This window comes from Chiloscyllium plagiosum, unplaced genomic scaffold (genome assembly GCF_037043375.1).
Source record: "Chiloscyllium plagiosum isolate Xiang-an unplaced genomic scaffold, Cpla_swu_hap1 HiC_scaffold_26, whole genome shotgun sequence".
NCBI classification, from domain to species: domain Eukaryota; kingdom Metazoa; phylum Chordata; class Chondrichthyes; order Orectolobiformes; family Hemiscylliidae; genus Chiloscyllium; species Chiloscyllium plagiosum.
In genome coordinates this window covers 31,218,938-31,241,227 of record NW_028270164.1, presented here as the reverse complement: position 1 = coordinate 31,241,227, position 22,290 = coordinate 31,218,938, and the positions used below count along the sequence as shown (strand labels likewise).

Genomic DNA, 22,290 nt, shown 5'->3' with positions numbered 1-22,290 from the left:
GGAACTCTTACTCCTCTTCTTCTGGTCCATCATCCACCTGGAGAAAATATCGAAGATCACCTTGCAAGGACTTCGAGGAGCAGGTAGTTTGGTGAGTCAATTGTCTGAATTGTTGTGGCCAATGACCATGGAACAGCTACTCATGACATCAGAGAACCACTGTGCCCCTCACTTAGTTTACATTTCTTCCAAGAACACATTTTCAAACATTTACGGTGGTGTGGTGCCTGAAAGTTATTTTTTTTATTGCTGGTAAAATGATTGTTATTACTGCAACAGTTAGAAGGCCACATGTTACATAGGAAATACTAAATTTGGAATACTAAAAATCTTAGCTTGTTAGAAATTTTGTCCCCTCAAAGTTGCTTCAGGAAGTCTCATTCTTCATGGAAGTCACAATGTTTTGTGCTTTATTTTGCTGTGCATTTTTAAATGTGATACACGTTTTGTAAAATTTAGAAATTTCTATAAATTTAAGAGCATCGTACATGGTTTTCTGTCTGGACCTTGAAAGCTGGACGAGTCTATTGGCTGTTGACAAACTCGCAGGAGAAATAGATAAGCTTTTTTTGTTACGATTCTCCCAACATTCTTTGTCATCCCTACAGGCAACTGGCAAAAGCAATTTTACATCATATGGTTCTGAAGCTCATTCACAGCTAGGCGATTAGATTGAAAAGACAAAGATTTGAATATGCTAAATTGATGCACTCTCTAAAGAGATCAAAATGGTTAGATGCTAGCACCTCAGTTCAGGATTCCAATCTTGGTTATATTTCTCTGAAACACCTTTAATTTTCGAAGTTAAAAGCTACTGTAAAAGTGATTACAAGTGAACCAGTGGGATCAACAAACAGTTGAATTTATGAGTTTTAACTTGTCAAACCTATTTAGGAAAATACCCAAGTTGAGGACTGTTATCCTTACTGAAAGACAAAAATGTTCGTACAACAATGGCAAAGAGATTACATACTCAAAAACTGTTTTACCTGATTTTATACATATAAATTTGAAGGCATAATTATGCTTAACAGCAGTACATTTTGAAATATAAATATTCAAAAGTGTGCTGGGAAGTAAGAAAAGTGTAAAGTAGAAAATTTAAGAATTTTAAAACTTCATTTATAGGATAAATCATACATGTTAGCCAAAAATTTTCTTCACGTAATTTTGAACATTTTTGTGCAGCTGTTTGCCTGTGGCTGCAAAAACCTCCTGTGCCAGTTTACGTGTCTTCTCATTTTGAGACCACATCACTCGATAGACCGGAACAGTGTACTTTTGTTTTCCCTGTGAAGGCACAATGACAATTTTCAGTAGGATGGAAAGCACCAGTATTTCAAACATTTTGTAGCATAGGATTAACATTAGGTTTATAGACACCCTACTCGTGAAGGTTGATCACTTTATGACTTTTATGATCATTTAAAAAATAATTCTAGTAATTTAACAATTTTGTTTCTGATGAGCATGTTTGCACTAAACTCAATCAAAAATGACATGGAAAGCAGAAGAAACATTGCCCTATCATGATCAAATGTTTTTTTACATGCCACAATCTTGTTTGTGGCTTGTACCTCAGTTCCAGTTGTATGGTTATTTTTGGCAATGCAATGTCTTAGTTGCATTATTTTCCTCAACCACTTGAACCTTATTTTCTTCAGACAAACCATCTTTCTCGGTGATCCCAGTCTTTCTCCTCTCAAGAAAGGTGCTCTGCCCCCTCAATGTTTCCCCATGTTTCCCAAAACATACTCTCAATCCACCTCTTTGCCTGATCCCATTCTTCCACTTGCTCTTATTTATCTGATAAAATTTTCAATGCACTTTAAAATTACTAAATTTTTAAAATGAATGTATCCAACAGCATGTGTTTTTATAATTAATTAGATCTTTCACAAACGTAGTCAAGTATTTTTGTTGAACAGTATGTAAAGGGATTATGACCTATTCATTCAATGAACGTATTCATTCACATACCTGACTATGGAGGAAATTCTGGAGTTCATCAAATGCATCCTCATAGTTATTTTTTATAACAATCTGCACCCAGCGAAAACGCAGTTCAGCATTCTTGGCCTTGGATATTTTTGGATACATTTCAGCCAGCTTTGCAGTATTACCTACAAAAAAATCAGCTTTCAAATTTTGTTCCAGACATTATTATGACAAAATTAACGTTATCTACCATACTGTTTTTGCTGAACATGATTTTCTATTTGGTCATGACCACATTGGTTACATAATATGCATATCCATCTGATATTACTGAAGTGTACCTCCAAGAGAAGGAGCAAAACAAGTGAATGAAGTGTTAATAGGGGAATACTTAAGGACGAGAGATCATAATATTTTAAAATAGTTATGGAAAAGAATAGGCCTTTTATAAGGTTCTTCGTTGGAGTAAAGCAAATTTTGATGGTTATGAGACAGAAATTTTCAAAAGTTGACTAAAGTAGACTGTTCACAGGTAAAAAGATGACAGACAAGTGGGAGGCTTTCAAAAGTGTGATAACCAGAGTTCAGAGGCATTATGTTCCTATTAGAGTGAAGGATAAAGCTGTTATGAGTAGGGAACAGTAGATGAACAAAGATAGATCAAGATTAATACAGATATTATGGTCACGAATAAGGAATCATAGTAAATATAAACAACTGGGATCAAATGAGTCTCTTGAAGAGCATAAGGGTGTAAGAGCATTCTCAAAAGAAATCAGAAAAGCAAAAAGGGGATATGTGATAGCCTTGGCAGATAAGGATAATCCAAAGAGATTCTTCAAGTATATCAAGAGCAACTAGCCAATGAATAGGGCCCCTTCAATATCAAGGTTCTCCATGTGTTGAACCTCAGGAGGTGGGAGAGATATTAAATGTTATTTCACATCAGTTTTTTACTATGGAAAAAGAAATGCAGGCTAGAGTACGTGGGGAAATAAATATTAACATTTTGAAAACGGTTCACATTAGAAGAGGAAGTGCTGGAGGTCTGAGAAAACAAAGGTGGATAAATCTCCAGGACCTAATCTTATGGCATTCATCTACAAACTCCATCAACAAACACAACGACCTGGACCCAATATACCAACCACTACAGCGGACAGCTGAAACTGACAACCGGAAGCGGCAGGGACAGACCACTATAAACACCGGAGGAAACATCAAAGAAGCGCTTCGCAGGAGGCTCCCAAGCACTGATGATGTTGCCTAGCCAGGGGACGAAACGTTTGCAACAAAAACTTCCAGCTCGGCGAACAGAACCACAACAACGAGCACCCGAGCTACAAATCTTCGCACAAACTTTGAACCTAATCTTATGTATTCCAGAACATTGCACAAAGTTATGGAGGAAATTGCAAGGCCCTTGCAGAAATATTTGTATCATCGACAACCAGAGTTGAGATGCCAGAGGACTGGAGGCTGGCAAATTTAAGAAAGACTGTAAGGAGAAGCTTGGGAGCTACAAATGTTGAATCTGACATTGGTGATGGATAGGTTTTGCAGGCAATTCTGAAAGATAGGACTGACATGCATTTGAAGAGGCAAGGACTGATTGAGTATTGTCAGCATGGTTTTGCGCATAGGAAATTGTCTCTCTCAAACTTGATTGAATTTTCTGAGGAAGTAACCAAAAATATTGATGAGGGCAGAGCAGTAGACGTTTACACTGACTTAGTCTTTGACAAGGTTCTGCATGATTGACTATTAATAAAGTCAGATTGCATGGTGCTCAGGGAGAGAATGCCAATTGGATACAAAATTGGCTTGACAGTAGGAAACAGAGGGTGGTGGTAGGTTGCTTTTCACACTGGAGGTCTGTGATCAGCAGTGATCCACAGGGACCAGTATTGGGTCCACTTTTGTTTGTCATTTATATAAACAATTTGAATGAGAATTTAGGAGGCCTGGTTAATAAGTTTGCAAATAACACCTAAATTGTTGGTATAATGGACAGCGAAGGTTACCGAAGCTTACAAATAAATCTTATCAATTTGGTGAATGGGCTGAGTAGTGGCAGACGGAGTTTAATTTGGATAAATAAGAGGTATTGAATTTTGGTTAAACAAACAAGGGTCGGATTTATATACTTAATGGTAGGGTCGTGGATAGTGTTGTGGAACAGAGACCCCTAAGGGTTCAGGTACATAATTATTTGAAATTTGCATCACAGGTAGACACGGTGGTTAAGAAGTCATTTCGCATGTTTGTCCTCATTGCTCAGTCCTTTTGAGTGTAGAGGTTGGGGCTTCACATTAAGGTTGTACAGGACACTGGTGAGACCTCTCCTGGAGTACTGTTTGCAGTTCTGGTTGCCCTGTTATAGGAAAGATATTACTAAAGTGGAGAGGGTAAAGAGAAAATTTACCAGATTGAAGGGTTTGAGTTATAAAGAACAGGCTGGGACTTTGTTCACTGGAGTGTAAGAGGTTGAGAAATGACCTTATAAAGGTTGACAAAATCATAAGGGGTATGGATAAGGTGAATGACAATAGGCATTTTCCTAGGGTGGGGGGAGTTCAAAGCTAGGGGGAATATTTTTAAGGTGAGAGCAAAAAGATTTGGCAAGGACGAGGGACAACGGTTTTTACGCAGAGTGGTTTTGGGTGGAATGAACTGCCCGAGGAAGTGGTGAATGCAGGTACAGTCACAACATTTCAAAGACATTTAGATAAGTACATGAATAGGAAAGGTTGGAGGGATATGGGCCAAACACAGGCAGGTGGGACTAGTTGAGTTCGGGAACATGATCAGCATGGGCTGGTTGGAACAAAGGGTCTGTTTTCATGCTGCATGATCTCCGTGACTCTGGAGAACAGGCAGCATGGTAGCTCAGTAGTTAGCACTATTGCCTCTTAGCACCAGGAATCCAAGTTTGATTCCAGCCTCAAGTCTTTGGCTGTATGGAGTTTGCACATTCTCCCCATGTCTGTGTAGGTTTCCTGTGTTATCTGGTTTCCTCTCATTGTCCAAAGATATGCAGGTCAGGTGAATTAGCCATGCTAACTTTGCCATAGTGACCGGGGATGGATTAGCTATGGTAAAATATGGGGTTAGGGGGACTTGGATGTGGGAGTGGGGCTGGGTGGGATGTTCTTCGGAAGGTTGTGGTAGACTCAATGGGTCTTTTTCCACAGTAGGGAATCGAATAGCCAATGATGGCCTATTGTTGAAGGCAGGGGAAAGGGATAATCCAGGAAATTACATATCTGTAGCCTCACATCAGTGATAGGAAAATTATTGGAAAAGATTCTCAGGGACAAGATTGATACACATTTAAAAGTAAATGGACTCATTAGCAATAGACAGCATGATTTTGTGCTGCATAGGTTGTGTCTCACCAATTAGATCAAGTTTTTCTTTGAGGTAATGAGGATGATTGATGAGGGAAAAGCAGATGATGTTGTTTACATGGATTTCAGTAAAGCCTTTGACAAGGTCCTTCATGGCAGACTGGTACAAAAGGTGACTTCACATAGCATTAGGGGTGAGCTAGCAAGATGGATACAGAACTGGCTTAGTCATAGACAGAGGGTAGGAGTGGAAGAATGCTTTTCTGAATGGAGGGTTGTGACGAATGGTGTTCCACAGGGATCAGTGCTGGGACCTCTACTGTTCATAGTCTACATAAACAATTTGGAGGAAAAATGATTTGGTCTAATTAGTATGTTTGCAGACGATACAAAGATTGGTGGAATTGTGGATAGTGAGGATTGTCAGAGGATACAACACGATATAGATCATTTGGAGGCATGGGCAGAAAAAAGGTAGATGGTTTAATCTGGAAAAATGTGAGGAGATGCATTTAGGAAGGTTAAGTACGGTGGAAATTATGCAGTGAATGGCAGAACCCTTAGGAGTATTGATATGGAGAAGGATCTGGGTGTGCAGGTCCACAGATCACTGAAGGTGACAGAGCAAGTAGGTGAGGTAGTTAAGGAAAAGGCTTATGGCATGCATCATTGGTAGGGGAATTCAGGATAAGGATAGGCAAGTTATGCTGCAGCTTTAGGCTACACTTGGAATTTTGCGTACTGTTCCGGTCACCACACAACCAGAAGGATATGGATGCTTTGGACAGGGTACAGAAAAGGTTTACCAGAATATTGCTGAGCATGAGGGATTTTAGCTATAAAGAAAAGTTGGATAGATTGGGTTTGTTTTTTTTCTGGAATACTGGAGGTTGAGGGTTGACCTGATAGAAATTTAAAAGATTGTGAATGGCATGGATCGAGTGGAAAATATGAGGCATTTTCCTAAGGTACAGAGGTCGGGGGTGGGGGGGTGGTGTTTGAGAGATGTGCAAGGCAATGTTTTCATACAAAGGACGGGGAGTGCCTGGAACATACTGTCAGAGGTGGCAATGGAAGCAGATACAAGAGCAGCTTTCAAGAAGGACCTAGATGGATATATAAATAGGAAGGGAATAGAGGGATATGTATCCTATAAGTAAAGACAGTTTCAGTGTGGAAGGGAAAAATGTATCAGCGCAGATTTGGCGGGCTGAAGGGCCTGTTCCTGTGCTGTATTGTACTTTGTTCAAGCATATTAAGAGCATTGTCAAATGTTTATTCAGTCAACGCATGAACCATCCAGACCACAGGCTTAAACATCTGAAGTGGACTTGAATGCACAACCTGAGGTAACAGTCTACCATTGTGCTGAAGAGGGCATAACCACAGATCAATTTTGCCTTTAACCTTCACTATGAATTTATCCTTAGGTTTAGAACTTATGCAATGCTCAAGATCATACTTGCCTTTGCATTAAGAATGGTGTGGTTCGCTTACAGAAATTAGTATTTGCTAACTCAAGTAATAATTCTAAAAATTTGATCAGTCATGAACAGCAGAACAAGCTCGAGAGGTTGAATGATGTATCATTTTCAACTCAGAGATCAAATGTTTAATGGGCAGCTCAGTGGTTAACACTGGTTCGATTTCACCCTCAGGCGACTATGCGGAGTTTGCACATCATAGAATAGAATCCCTACAGAGTGGAAATAGGTCATTTGGCGCTGCAAGTCCACACTCACCCTCCGAAGAGTATCCAACCCAGACCCATTTGCTTATCTTATTACTCTAACTAAATGTACCTAGCCTACACATCCCTAAACACGAAGGGCAATTTAGCATAGCCAATTACCTAACCTGCACAATTTTGGACCATGGAAGAAAACTGGAGCATCCAGACAAAACTCATGCAGACACGGGGAGAATGTCCAAACTCCACACAGACAGTTGCCTGAAGCTGCAATCGAATCTGGGTCCCTGGTGCTGTGAGGCAGCAGTGCTAACCACTAAGCTGCCATGCTGCCCATTCTCCCCGTGGCTTTCTGCCAAGTGCTCCGGTTTTCTCCCACAGTCCAATCATATGCAAATTAGGTGGATTGGCCATGCTAAATTGACCAGTGTAGGTTAAGTGAATTAGCAAAGGGAAGGTTACAGATATAGGGTCAAGGTGGCAGCTCTGGGTAGGAATAATATTGCAAATCTCTCGTAGTTTGAATGTTTTAGTAATATAACTTCCAGATTGCAAGTTAAAATGGTCAGGAGAGAGAGGTATGAAATAGCAGTGGACTTTTTTGCTTTTTAAAGAACTGAGTATAAAACATCTGCTGTGTTTGCATGAAGTGCAGTTCAAAGATTGTGTTTAGGAGGTAAAGCTAAATTACTTTAAAAGCACTTAAGTGAACTCTGAGAAGTTGTAAAACTCACTTGCTTCATCAGATCAAAAGAAAATTGTAAATCCAAACAGCCCAGATCAGGATATGCCACATGGAGCCAGGTGAAAGGTAAGGAGATACTCTGATTTCAATCTATCTTGGTGCTTGCTGAGTGTACTTTGGTTGCAGTATGGACTGCAACTCGGAGTAATTAGTTAAAACATATGACAGACACACACACAACAGAGTAAAACATAAATTCATCACTGGAAAGCAAATGATTCTTAATCTTAGTTTGAATGTGGAGGGGAACAAAAGTTGGAAAAACTTAAAACATATCTTGCAGCACCTCGGTGCAGACAAAGCAACCAGATTAGCTTGGATTTGTAGGAAAAGTAACCAAGCAGAAAGGGACTTGACTATCCACAATCAGGAGAGAAGACGTGAAGATTTTATCTGAGAATAGCTGTCTTAGACATTCTCCATAAGACAGTGACATACTTAAGGGTGGTCCCTATAAAATTAAATATTTTTAATATTTACTTATTCAATAAGAGATTTCTGGGGAGGGCAGAATGTAAATTGACGTCCAATGAAATGTTGTGGTGTAATCGACTGAAGTCAGGATACTTGATTCCTTTTGAAAGATCACCAGCTGGATCGTAACACTTTAGGTGAGCACTGTGTTTAATTCATTGCTTAAACAAAATTATTCATACACAAATTTAAAGACTCAAAATATGTTCTTTCAGGAGTTTAATGGTAAAATGGCCCCAGTCTAAACGTCTGTTTATGGCTCATGTGTTGCTCTAAGTAACTAGGAAATTAAGCTTTGTTATGTGACAGATATAATCATGAAATATTACCTTGGGGTAAAGGTGATTTTTCCAAGAGTTTATCAAGGAAGTACACAATCTGGTAGGTTTTCCATGATGACATATCAATGGCTTTGATCGCATACATATTCAGATCTGCAGCTAGCCACAGAGTTGCTAAGTTTTCTGCAGGTTTCATCAGAGTATCACCAGATGAAAGGTCTGGTAGGTAAGGTGGCCACCCAGGAGTGTTCAACCAGCAGTCAAATTCAAACCCTAAAATCAAAAGAAAATAAGTCTGTTCAGCAGCCGATACAGAGAATATTCAATTCAAAGCAAACATTCCTAGCCCTTGTCTTAACCTTAAGTGCTTTGTGATTCTGTGGCCTTTTTGCGACTCAAATGCTAATTTTTGATATTCACAGAGACCTGGATGAGAAGGTACTTATTTTGATCCCTCAATTAAAATATTTTTAAGTAGAAATATATGGTGATATAATATCCTGGAACTTACACTCATTTGTGTTTTTTTTGATGAAATTGCTCAGCATTATCAGTGTAAAAAAAACATGAAATGTTTAAACTTGAACTCTCTTCAGTGCAACCCTGGTTTCTGCAAACATTATGGGCGGCACGGTGGCACAGTGGTTAGCACTGCTGCCTCACAGCGCCAGAGACCCGGGTTCGATTCCCGACTCAGGCGACTGACTGTGTGGAGTTTGCACGTTCTCCCCGTGTCTGCGTGGGTTTCCTCCGGGTGCTCCGGTTTCCTCCCACAATCCAAAAAAAAATGTGCGGGTCAGGTGAATTGGCCATGCTAAATTGCCCGTAGTGTTAGGTTAAAGGGGTAAATGTAGGGGTATGGGTGGGTTACGCTTCGGCAGGTTGGTGTGGACTTGTTGGGCCGAAGGGCTTGTTTCCACACTAAGTAATCTAATTTGCATTAGATGTAGGACACATTCTTAGGATGCGTTAATCAGTATTAGGCAATTTTCAGAAAAACACTTAAGACCAGTGAGTGTAAGATAATTTGGCTCTGACAATCAGTGATCACAGTAAAGTCCTAACAGGCTCCCTGTCCACAATCTTAATGCATTTACTGTAGTGCTGGTCTCATCAGCTAACACACAAAACAAATACATGAGCTCAGACAAATTGGGGGACTTTGTGCACAAACTGGGAAAGATGCTAATGCTTCAAACAGACTGATCTTTTCTCATATTTATAATGATATAACGAAACTTTCAAAGTACTGAACCATAAGCAAGATCTACATCAAAAACAAATTCCTGTAGTCACTCAGTTTGGTATAAAATTGCAAGCCAACTTATAGAGGAAAGAAAAATCACTGCTCACTGTATTTTGATTTTACATAAACCATTAAGGTAGTGAACTAGGTCATAGTTCCCCTGCCAATAGTAAGGCATTATAAAAAAAATGGTCTTTCACATAAGATGCCAAATTTACTCACCAAAGTAACAGTGAAATGGGCTGAACTATCTTTCATTTCCTCAAAAAGCCCTGAATTTGACAGATAAGATTCCCATCGGGGAAATGACCTTACTGTAGCTTAGATCAAATGTAAGCAAGAAATGGAGGTTACAGTATGTCCAAAGCCAGACTGAGAGTGACAGTTGTATAAACAGGTAAGGAGATTCCAAGTACATTGCATATGCCATGCAATAAACACCAATACAGACCAGTCATGGAAAACAGAAATGGTTGTTGATTTAAATGCATTTTCCAAGGTTCTCCAGATTATGAAAGGACTCAATCAGATGGAGTTACATTTGTAATTTTCCCAAAAAGAAGGGAGACACAAAGATGGAAGTTACAAGTCATTTAGTTTAACACCTGTTAATGGGAAAAGATGGGATCAATTAATCAGGAGGTTGTAGCAGGGTTATGGAAGAGCATAAAAGTAGGAAAGTTTTGCTATAGTTGTTCAGGGCAGTCCTGAGACCAAATTTAATGTGTTGTGTATAGTTATAGTTTCCTTCCTTGAGGAACAAGGAACTGCTTCAAATGCAATTATGGAGAATGTTTATTAGATTGAATCCTATGTTGAAGTGGTTATAAGGAAAGAATGTACAGGTTTAGCCAGTTTCCACTGGAGTTTAGAAGAATGAGAGGTGATCTTATTGAAACATGCCAGATCCTGTTGGGACTTGGCAGGCTGGAGGCTAAGAGGACTTTTCCCCTTGTGGGAGAGAATAGAACTTCTGAAGAGTTATTGTCTGTGGAATTCTCTTTTCCAGAAAGCAGTGGATACAGGGTCATTGAATATTCTTAATGTACAGTAAGACAGATTGTTGTTAGTAAGTGAGTCAAAAGGTATAATGGGTAAACAAACAAGTAGAGTTGAGGCTTCAATCATATCAGGCAAATCTCATTAAATAGTAGATGAGGCTTAAATGCTGAAGGCCTGCTCCTGCTCCTAATTTGTTTGTTTCTATCAACGTAAAGTGGGTGAGAGAAGACTGATAAGCAGCCTGTGTTGTCTTTTGCCCAACTCGGTGGTCTGTGGGCTACAAAGTTTCAGAACTGATTGATTGATTATTACTGATGCAGAACATTGCACCTGATACATTTGTAGATGATGCTGAGAATAAATATTGATGCTGGTTGCCATGGACAAAACCGGAGACTGGAGTCTTTGATGCAAAATGGCCTACCTAGTATTTTAATACTTATTAAATATAGAGGTCCCAAAGATGAATAAAATGCAACATGACTGCAATAAGTAGAAGACTTTATTGACGTTTGTTCTATCTTCAATTTCTATGTTTTTAACAAGCGGTGATGTGGAGTAGATTGCTTATGTACCTTGGAATTACCAATTATGATGAAATTAGGCAGCATCAGGAAAGCTTAAAATGAACCAACCTCAGATCTGAAGATATTAATACCTTAAATGCACTAAAATCTTATCAAGGATCCACTATTATAATAAGAAGTATCATACAGACATGTTGGAAAACCATAATAAACAGCTACCCCAAGCCATTAGTGACATGAAAAAGATAAATTCTGAATAACAGCACGACAATGCCAAAAGCATTCCTCCCTCAAATTAGGTGTAAATGTAATAAAAGAGCATTACCTGGTATTTTTTCGATATTCTTCTCCTTGAGCTCTGGGAAATAGCTTAAATAGAAATCCAAAGTATCCTCAGCTACAATACTTTGAAACTTAAATTTGTTCACATAAGCCTGCAACCAAACAAGAGAGTATTAAGGACATAAGAGTTTATTCAAGTGAAAACAAATGCCAAAAACCAAATAGCAAGCAGGGAGAACATAACTAATTTTAAGTTCCTCTCCAAGCCACATCTTTAGATCTATATTGTTCTTCCTTCACAACAAAATCCTGGAGCTCTCCATCCTAACAGCTGTGCACCTGCACCAGACAGACGTCAGCTTATCAAGGATGCATTCACCACAACCTACTTGATGGCAATTAGGGTTGGGCACCAAAACAGTCTTGGAAAGAATAAAAACTTTTATTTTTAAAAAAATTGCAGTCAGATACTGGACAAATATGAATCCCATGGTGAAGTGCTTGTGTCCAAGTTACTGGTTACATCATGTGTTTCTGATTCAAAAAACCTCAGCCAACTACATTTTGGCACATCTTTCTCATAGTAACTAATAGCTACAGAACTTAATCCACATTACTCTGCACATCTGACACCATAAATGAATACTTTGTCATATTTCCATTTGGCCTTGGAAGCAACTTACAAAGTATACTCAATAAAGGTACTTCCAGGTTTGGATAAATGGGAAACGTAGCAAAAGGGGGGGAAAAAGTTTTGTAAGGAGAGGTGAGTGAATTTACAGACCAGTAAGTCTCACGTCTGGATTCTGCAAGGTGTTAGAAAGGATTCTGAGAGATAGGATTTATGACCATCTGGAAGAGCATGGCTTGATTAAATGCAGTCAATACGGCTTTATGAGGGGCAGGTCATGCCTCACAAACCTTATCGAGTTCTTTGAGGATGTGACTAGAAATGTTGATGAGGGTCGAGCTGTGAATGTGGTGTATATAGACTTCAGTAAGGCATTTGAAAAGGTTCCCCATGGTCAGAAGGACTGGGATACAGGGGAACTTAGCTCTCTGGATACAGAATTGGCTGGCCAACAGAAGACAGCGAGTGGTAGTAGAAGGAAAATATTCTGCCTGGAAGTCAGTGGTGAGTGGTGTTCCACAGGGCTCTGTCCTTGGGCCTCTACTGTTTGTAATTTTTATTAATGACTTGGATGAGGGGATTGAAGGATGGGTCAGCAAGTTTGCAGACAACACAAAGGTTGGAGGTGTCATCGACGGTATAGAGGGCTGTTGTAGGCTGCAGCAGGACATTGACAGGATGCAGAGATGGGCTGAGAGGTGGCAGATGGAGTTCAACTTGGATAAATGCGAGATGATTCATTTTGGAAGGTCGAATTTGAAAGCTGAGTACAGGATTAAGGTTAGGATTCTTGGCAGTGTGGAGGAACAGAGGGATCTTGGTGTGCAAGTACATAGATCCTTTAAAATGGCCACCCAAGTGGACAGGGTTGTTAAGAAAGCATATGGTGTTTTGGCTTTCATTAACAGGGGGACTGAGTTTAAGAGTCATGAGATCTTGTTGAAGCTCTATAAAACTTTGGTTAGACCGCACTTGGAATACTGCGTCCAGTTCTGGTCGCCCTATTATAGGAAAGATGTGGATGCTTTGGAGAGGGTTCAGAGGAGGTTTACCAGGATGCTGCCTGGATTGGAGGGCTTATCTTATGAAGAGAGGTTGACTGAGCTCGGGCTTTTTTCATTGGAGAAAAGGAGGAGGAAAGGAGACCTAATTGAGGTATACAAGATAATGAGGGGCATAGATAGAGTCGATAGTCAGAGACTATTTCCCAGGGCAGAAATGGCTAACACGAGGGGTCATAGTTTTAAGCTGGTTGGAGGAAAGTATAGAGGGGATGTCAGAGGCGGGTTCTTTACACAGAGAGTTGAGAAAGCATGGAATGCGTTGCCAGCAGCAGTTGTGGAAGCAAGGTCATTGGGGACATTTAAGAGACTGCTGGACATGCATATGGTCACAGAAATTTGAGGGTGCATACATGAGGATCAATGGTCGGCACAACATCGTGGGCTGAAGGGCCTGTTCTGTGCTCTGCTGTTCTATGTTCTATGAATGACTAGTTAAAAAGGCAAAATACTGCAGTGTTTGGAAAAGAAAAATGCTGAAGAAACGCAGGTCTGGCCGCACCTATAGAGATGCAACATTGTCATTTAGAATTCCATGACTCTCAATGAATGACTTAATTTTGTGTTTGGTAGATGTTTGAGGGACAAATCCCTCCAAATAATGCCGCATTTTGTGCTCTTCTTTGAACAGTACAATGGGATTTAATGTCCACTTGAGTCACTAAACCAGACAGAATAAGACTTGATTGATTACTTCATCAAAAGGGTATCACCTGTAACAATTTACTAGTATATGTATCAGGAATGACTAACATTACCCTTAAATGTGTGATGTAACAGCATTCTACATACTATTCAATTATACGTTTTCACTGCAAGAGAAGATAGTTTTCCCTGTTGTACAATACTTTTCACATTTAAAACATATGAGATGAAGTTTCAGATAACTGGACTTTGTTACTACAAATCTGTCTATCCCTGACAGTAACATACACAAATTATTTGATATGTCAACTAAAGGCATTATTTTTTATCCCACAGATACATTTGTTACAAAGTTTGTGGAAGTCATAACGACTGGACTGGAGAAGCATTATGTTAATATGATAAACAATTCAGCAACAGAAGGAACTTTTTGTTTCCTATGTTCCAAGTATCAATTTGAAAGGACACAGTAAGTGATGCCAGGGGGCATTCTCCCAGTTTGCCAATCGGTACTGTAATTTGGATGGAGACATCCCAGGGACTTCCAGGGGCTGTTACAGGTAGCCATTTATATAAAAATACCAAAGCCTCCATCCCAGGTTTACTAACAACAAATGAATTAATGAAACTTCAAGTGAAAGCTGGTGTTACTGCTTATGACAAATTTTAATTAAACGGTTATATAATTTATGCTTTCAATTATAAAGAAGTGTTTACTATTTCTCAATCATGAGGTCAGGACATAATTCAATGGCTTTTCTCAAATCAAGTAAGTTATTTACATTACCTAAGAGTTTCTGTAAAATTACCCCTGCAGGTATAAGGTCAGATCCTGCTTTGTTGGAGTATAGAAGCAGTCTTTAGCACAGAGCACAAGCCAAACATCTACTTGAAAACCCAAAACAAAACTGATCAATGGAGGTTACCTTTTGCAATAAAAGTAGATAAAAAGAGTGTGTAAGCCAACATTTTAAGACTCTATGGCTTCAGCTAAGCTTGAGAAGAGTGAACGTAAAATAAATGAAGTTTTGGAGTACAGCCGGAACTTCATGCCCAAGTCCCATAAGGTTTATCTAAAATCGGCCAGTTTATCATAAAACTAAATAAATATCATTATTAGTGAAAGACTTAGTAAAGGGTTCTTACCCGAAGGAATGCATCAAATTTGTTCTGATCACCCACAAGATGAGCCAAATATGACACGAAACAATAGCCCTTCTCATACGGAGTTTCATTATATGTGTCATCAGGATCAATGCCTAAAATAAGTTACAATGAAATGAATTCAGCAGTTATGAATTAAACAACAAATTAATTTAATTACAATTAAAGAAAAATAAATTTCCTATACATCTGAGTGTGAAGAAATCTGCAAAATTTGGAAGCAAAGGTTAGGTGGACCATCTAAACTTACAAAGCACTGAATATCACTTCTTTCTCTAACATTACCAGAGTAATTGCAATTCAACAAGTTTGCCATTGTTTTTAAATACTTTGGCAGGCTCAAAAGTTTGCAAGGCCCTATATAAATCTATGTCTGCCTATTTTTCATTACCCACTAATGTCCCATTCTTCTTTACAGTATCAATTACTCAATAGTCTTGGCGCTTTAGTTTCAGATGAAAAAAAATGGGAAAATGGGATATAGCAGAATGCAACAAAATTGAGATGTGGGAGTTGCCACAATTGTAATGAACGTTAACAGTCTATCCCTGGAAATGGAGATAGAGAAGTCAAGGAAGGGAAGGCAAGACTCTCACGTGAGAGAAATAAAGAATGAAATTCAAAGCAAAATTGATAAAATGTTTCTAGATCTATACAAGAGCAGGAAGGGCGAATATACAGTCACTGATCTCTTGGAGTATATGGATTGACACCCAAGAGGAACTGGAAGCAGAGTTGTTCCACAAACCCCTTTGCACAAAGAAAGATAGGAGTGCCAAAAGGTCCATATGTGTACTAAGTCACACCTTTATTTGGAGAAAACGAGACAAATTAAAGAAGAAATTGTTCAAAGAAGAACAAGCTCAGCAATGCAGAGAAGGTTGAAGATGGATTGGGACTGTTCAGACTTCAATTTAAGAAACTGAAAGACAGCCTGCAGATTGTCCTGGTGAGGAATGGAGGGGTAGAGGGGTTGCACATCCATGGTGAAGAGGTGGTGCCTGGGGTCAGGAAACTGGAAACTGTGGAACTGATGTAAAGTATCAGAAGAATTAAATGGAAGTTAGAAGAGACTGAACAAAATGACATAAAAAACCTAGAATAGGAAGAGGTAAGTTCAGTGTTGCGGGAACAAGTTGAAACAGTGGGCACGCTAGGGCATTCTGTTGGTAGAAGTGGGCCAGAAGAGGCTGAGGGAACTGCAAGGTGGGAAGCTGTGCAGCAACGATCACTGAGGAGAAAAGTTCAGTGACAATCCTAGAAACAATGGCATAATGTTCAGTGGTGGGCTCATGGCCCAGGTGAGAGAAAGTGTTGGAGAGTTGATGCGTAACCTCTGCAAGTTACAGGTCAGTGCACCAAATGAGGGGTAGATCAGAAAGAATAGAATACAGCAAAGCTTGGGAGAAAGCTAGCTTAGAATAGATGAGGGAAGCAGAGAAATTGAGGTGAGCAAATCAATGTCTTCTATGTAAGAACTATACAAAATGTGAATCTAAACAAAGCAACAATTGCAAAATGTTTTCAACCATTCATTTCTATTCACTTCGTTGAAATATTCACTTGATTCTGGTGCACTAATAACCATAAAAATTATAGAGCAGGCTCTATTAATGAGAAAGATTTTTGAAATCAAGCCTCTATCAGGATTCACTCTAAGTGAATCTAAACAAAGCTTTTTTTTATTCATTAAATTCATGAAGGTTGATTCAGTTCTGCAGAGCAGTCTTTTGGGTCAAAAAGTTAATTCTATTTTACTTTCCATAAATGTTGCCAGACCAATGGAGTTGCTTTAGCACTTTGTTTTTGTGTAGATATAAAGGCTAAACTCTCACCTGGTTCAATTTTGACCTTCAGTTTGTTGAGTGGATGGTCCTCCCCTGTGTTATCCATATGTTGCCGAAGCAGGGCTCTCCCTGTAGCAGCCTCGAGACAAGTATATGCCGCACCTGAGAAATAAAATGTACAGATAGATTAACCTACTAACAATATCTGTAACATCATGCAACAGAGCTACGTGCAAATAAAATTGGATAGAATTGACAACAAACAATTCAGCAGTTTGTCAGGGGCTGGATTTAGGTTTAAAGAGCAAAACTAGGAAAAGACAACAATCTTTCAGAGATAACCAAACTTTCCCTCATACTCTCCTGGAGTGCCACAGGCAGTGACAATGAGAATGCTCATAACTAGTTAGACCCCACCTTTAACAGGATTAAAAACTAAAACCAATGACTCTGTTTTTAAAAAATCTCCCTTTTCTTTAGGCCCTTCCGCTTCATAAAAATACGAACAAAGATGCATGTATAATTTGTACACATGCTGTTTGATTAGACACCTTATGATCTGCTATACTTCATACAACTTCCCAAAATGAGATGTGATTAACTTCTAGTCAGTTCCTTACCATGAGTCTGTTCAACTTGACAACTCATCACATTGGAAAATCTCCATCATAAATGTTAGGAGAAGAAACAATTCCCTTCATTGGCTCCGTTAGAAAAAGTGTTTTAACCCCAAAATCATGAATAACACTAATAAAATTAGATGACACTTAAGCATTTACATTTTAAATCATATGAAATAAATAAATTTATTTTAAAAACTCTGAAAAAATGTACTAAGGTTCAATACCTCAATTGAGCAGTATACCCAAATGGCACGAAGATGAATAATAAGCATTATCACATTTTTAGAAATCACATTTGGAAGACTGAAATTCTAAATCACTAATGTACACTCTTAAAAGACATACCATAAAGTTCTGTTGAAATTCTCCGCTGAGCATACATTGTAAAGCCTTCATTAAGCCAGAAATCTCCCCAGTTGGCATTTGTTACAAGATTGCCAAACCAGCTGTGAGAAATCTCATGGATGATGACATCAGCCAATGAACGATCTCCAGCCAACAGACATGGAGTAACAAACGTAAGACAGGGATTCTCCATCCCACCAAATGGGAAAGACGGAGGCATGAAGAGAAGATCATACCTTAGAATATTACAAGAAACTTGGGGTTATTTATTTTAAACAGTTAAAACATCCCCCAAATGTATCCACACATGATTTTCTCACTATATCATGTCTCAATACTCATCTTCTCCTCACCAACAATGGCATACAACATGAATCGTAAATTAGTTCTGCAAATGAAAACTTGAGATGGTCACTATGGCTGGATGAAGAAATGGTTCTGTATCAGAATATGTAACCTATGGAAGAATTGATGAAATTAGGCAGGGACAGAGCTGTATTCTGAAGCTTACAATCAGTCTCAATGGGCACATCCTGTGATTTTCTCCATTAAGTTTCTTACCCTATACAATAGCTCAAATATGTTACAAAAATAAAATGTACAGGGATCTGCAAAAATCCAGTCTATTGCCAGTTGATAAATCAATTCAGTTACTCGAGTTTATTTTCCACAGTAGAATAAAAATAGAAGCTTGAAAAATATCAAATTCAGGCAGCATTGATGGAAAGAAAAAATAGATTCAACATTTCAGATTATTGACTTTTTATCAGAACTCATTAACACAGCTGAGTATTTTCATCATTTTATTTTTATTTCAGACTTTCAGCAACTCCAGAATTTATCTTTCACTTTCTGTACTGCAATCTGCAGTTTCATCTTGGCTTTCTGGAATCTATTCACGAATCTTGCTACTCCCTTGATTTCAAAAGAACAAAAAGAGATTTTTGAAAACCACACCTCAGTGGAGAGCAATTCCCAGAAGCTAGCTCCGTACAGCTGCAAAAACAAAAGAACTTGCGTAACAAACAGACAGTTCACTTTGTAACCTATCACTCTGAATCTGAGAAATGACGTGGCAATCTTTTGGACGTCCCTTTAAAAGACACTGCAGACACTCTGGTTCAAAGTTTTATCTTCTAGTAAATGTGTATGTATTTTAAATTTGGCTGCTAGGTTTTGTGCAGCTAAACAACATACAGGCTGAGAGCCATGAGCAATCAAATGGAATTTAGTTTGGGGCACAGAAACAAGTCATAAAACCACAGAATTTTATGGTGCAGAAGGTGGTGATTCAGCCCCTTGTATCTACACTGGCACTAAGTCCAAATGTTCAGAGAGCCAATCTATCTTTTTTCTGTAACTCTGCCCATTGTTTGTACTTAAATAATCATATAATGTCTTCTTGAACGTTGCAATCAATCCTGCCTCCTCCACACTTGTAGGTACTGCATTTTAAACCTTGGCTTATAACTATTGACTGTGAGAAAAAGCTTTTCCTCACCTTGCATATGCTTCTTTTGCAAAACACTTTAAAAGCATGTGATCTGATTCTCAATTTTACATGTCAGAAGTTTCTCCCTTTTTACTATGCCCTGACCTCTAATGATTTGGAAAAACTTCTATCAAATCTCCCCTCAGCCTTCTCCTTAGTCTCAACTTCTCGAATCTAACTTCATAATATATTATAGAAAGAAAACAATAATTTTTTTTGATCAGGAAAAGCATCTGCAGCTTAGCATGTTCTCAGGACTTCAGAAGCAAACAATAATAATGAATTACTTTTGAAACGGAAATATTGTAGCCAGGATACTAGGAAATTGCTTTTAATGTTTTCCAATTCATGCCATGGCATCTTTTACACCCACTTGCGTGAACAGATGGAACCTCTGCCTAATCGATGCAGAAAGATTGCAACTCTGTCATTGCAGCTATCCCAAAAGTACTCCAATGAAGGGACTGCCTAGATTGCAAGTTTGAATTCATAATGTGGATTTAAATTCAGAGAAGATTGCCACCAGCCGCAAAACAATAACTCGAAAACAATTTTAAGAACTTTGAAAATGAACTTTTTTTGAAAAATAAACCCAGGATCTAGTCAAAGAATATACTTATTATTGTAGATATTTCTCATTCCTTTAAAGTTTTCTTTCCAACACTGTTGTCCAATTCAATTGATCAATGTCAGTGATTGAAACCCTAACTATTAATTACATCATAAAAATGTCAAACTAGAATTTTATTTATAAATTACTAAATAGTTTGTAAATGACCAGATTATAATCGATATCAAGGGTGTAATGGAGACTGTCAACTACAATGAACATGTACATAGTGAACAGATAAGGACAGTAAATTAATGAAATGACCTTAGAAATAGCATGTGCATTGCCCCTATATTTCAGCTAATCAAACAAGTTGTTCTTCAGAATAGCAAAAGGTTAAATCATTGCTTAATGAACAATGTCACTGAAAACAGCAGACAATGGAGTTAAAACCTACAATCTAATCTGCAGGGGTTTATGATGGTCATAGTCCTCCTCAATGAAGCAAAGTCAGAAATTGCTGGCTGTTTCAGATCTCCAGAATTTGTAGTTCCGTTTTATTGGTTCTTCAATTAAATCTTTCTTTAGTACCCACTATTCTCGACTGTGCCATTAGGCACAGAGTTGAAGATTTTAAACACCGGGGCATCATGTCAAACACCGACAGCAATAGACACACTGATTTACTGATGTACATTGCAAAACTAATGTTATACAGATGAGAAAAAAAACTGTCCTACTGTTTTATGATTTATGCTTATTCAACCAAAGTTGAAGATTCAGTAAGAACCTTATGAAAAGATATTTAAAAACACAACAAATTCAGTCAGGTCGAGTTTAATAACATAATTGCGAAATAGGCATTTAAAAAATGCCAGTTAGGAGTGGTTCATATTAAAGCTGTACTATGAATGTTACAAAGCACATTAAGAAAAACTAATAAAGAAAATGAAAACAGTGGGAGAAGGCAGAGGTTCACATGTGAAAAACTTGAAAGGCAAGAGGAAGATGACAAGAGAGGGCATGCGAGAGTGTATGCAAAAGGCAAAAGAAGTATGAGAAAAATGATGCAATTAAACTTGCATGTCAAAGGTTTGATTCTCCAGTGTTGTAGACAGGAGTTAACATATATGCAATTGGAATTAGCAAATAGACATTAATTTAGAGAAAGCGAGTTTGCTTCTGCAAAGAGGAAATAATTCAGTTTGCTTCTTTCAGGCATTAGAAATTTCAATTAGAAAAGACATTTGTTATCAGCGTTTCAGTTAATTTATTGAGAATCTGTGACAAGCAATTTGCTTTTATGGAAAACACCATAATAAAATGTTTATGTTGGCAGATCCAACATTAAATATGTAATTTTAAGTTAAATGTAAAAGAATTAACAAAAGCAATGACAATGTGAAGCGGGGTTTGTGTGCAGGAACTGTGTGCTTACAAGAGTTTTTGAATAAAAGACAGCAGAAAGATTTACCTTTCCCATACATATGGCCCAAATAGCTTTTCACCAACTTTCAAGAAATCTTCAATCACACCATCATATTCTTCTTTAGCAGCTTCTAACAGACTGGGTTCAGTCCAGACACGACTCCTGTCCCAGAAATATGATTACTATCAATATTTTTAAACAGTAAGAATGAAACAATGAAATCTATGCACTTTAATCAACATAATTTCTCTACTGAGGTGACAGACATTCTCAGGAGGTAGAATTGTTTAGTTCACTGGAGGAAGCATAATGTCCAGAAAACAAATCTAGATCCTGTTACCACCTCTTATTATATATTGTGACTACAAGTTGACAGCATTCATTGAATGCTCAAATTTGTAGGTAAACACAAAAAAAGGGATCTCTTCTTCAGATGTAAACTGAAGACGACCATGAAAACGATTCAAATACGAAATAGATAAAGGACCATTCAGACCAATTTATAATTGTACCACGAATGCGATAAAATTTTATAAACAAAAGAGTAAAAGAGGTGAGAAAGATTGAACCAAAACACATATGGCAGTGTTTACAAGACTAGGTGCAAGGAGGTACAAGACCAGAAAGAAAGCAAACAAAAGAATTCAATAAAGACCACCTCCTTTGAGTTACAGTACGAATTCAATATGTGCACAATGTAGAACTGGGCAGACGAGTGTGGATTTGGAGGAGGAAAGGATGCTCATACATGGGGAAGAAAGGCAAGCAATCAGATCAAGCCCAGAGCTTTGCTTTTAGACACAAAAACACATCATGACCACATTAGGAAAACCGGTCTTCAGGCTATCTACAATGAAAAATACGGTCTGACTATTTTTTTGTTCAGAGAATGTGTACATTACTAGCTAGACCAACATTTGTTGTCCATTCCTAATTTCACTTGAGAAAGTGATGGGGAGTCAACTTCTTGAACTGCCAAAATCTTTATAGTGCCACAGTACTGTTTGGGACAGAGTTGCAGGGTTTTG

The 22,290-nt window shown here is 38.2% G+C and overlaps 1 protein-coding gene across 1 annotated transcript in view; it reads right to left on the bottom strand.

The window, feature by feature from the left end:
* Window positions 1-389: 389 nt before the first annotated feature.
* rnpep (arginyl aminopeptidase (aminopeptidase B)) overlaps window positions 390-22,290 on the bottom strand; it is a 36,778-nt gene continuing 14,877 nt past the window's right edge. The window contains exons 4-11 of the mRNA XM_043716769.2: window positions 21,308-21,424; window positions 17,792-18,027; window positions 16,872-16,985; window positions 15,019-15,131; window positions 11,579-11,687; window positions 8,527-8,751; window positions 1,981-2,123; window positions 390-1,290 (exon numbers count right to left, since the gene is read on the bottom strand). Of these exons, the coding sequence (XP_043572704.2) occupies window positions 1,144-1,290; window positions 1,981-2,123; window positions 8,527-8,751; window positions 11,579-11,687; window positions 15,019-15,131; window positions 16,872-16,985; window positions 17,792-18,027; window positions 21,308-21,424 (1,204 nt within the window). The 3' untranslated portion in view covers window positions 390-1,143. The remainder of the gene's footprint in view (window positions 1,291-1,980; window positions 2,124-8,526; window positions 8,752-11,578; window positions 11,688-15,018; window positions 15,132-16,871; window positions 16,986-17,791; window positions 18,028-21,307; window positions 21,425-22,290) is intronic.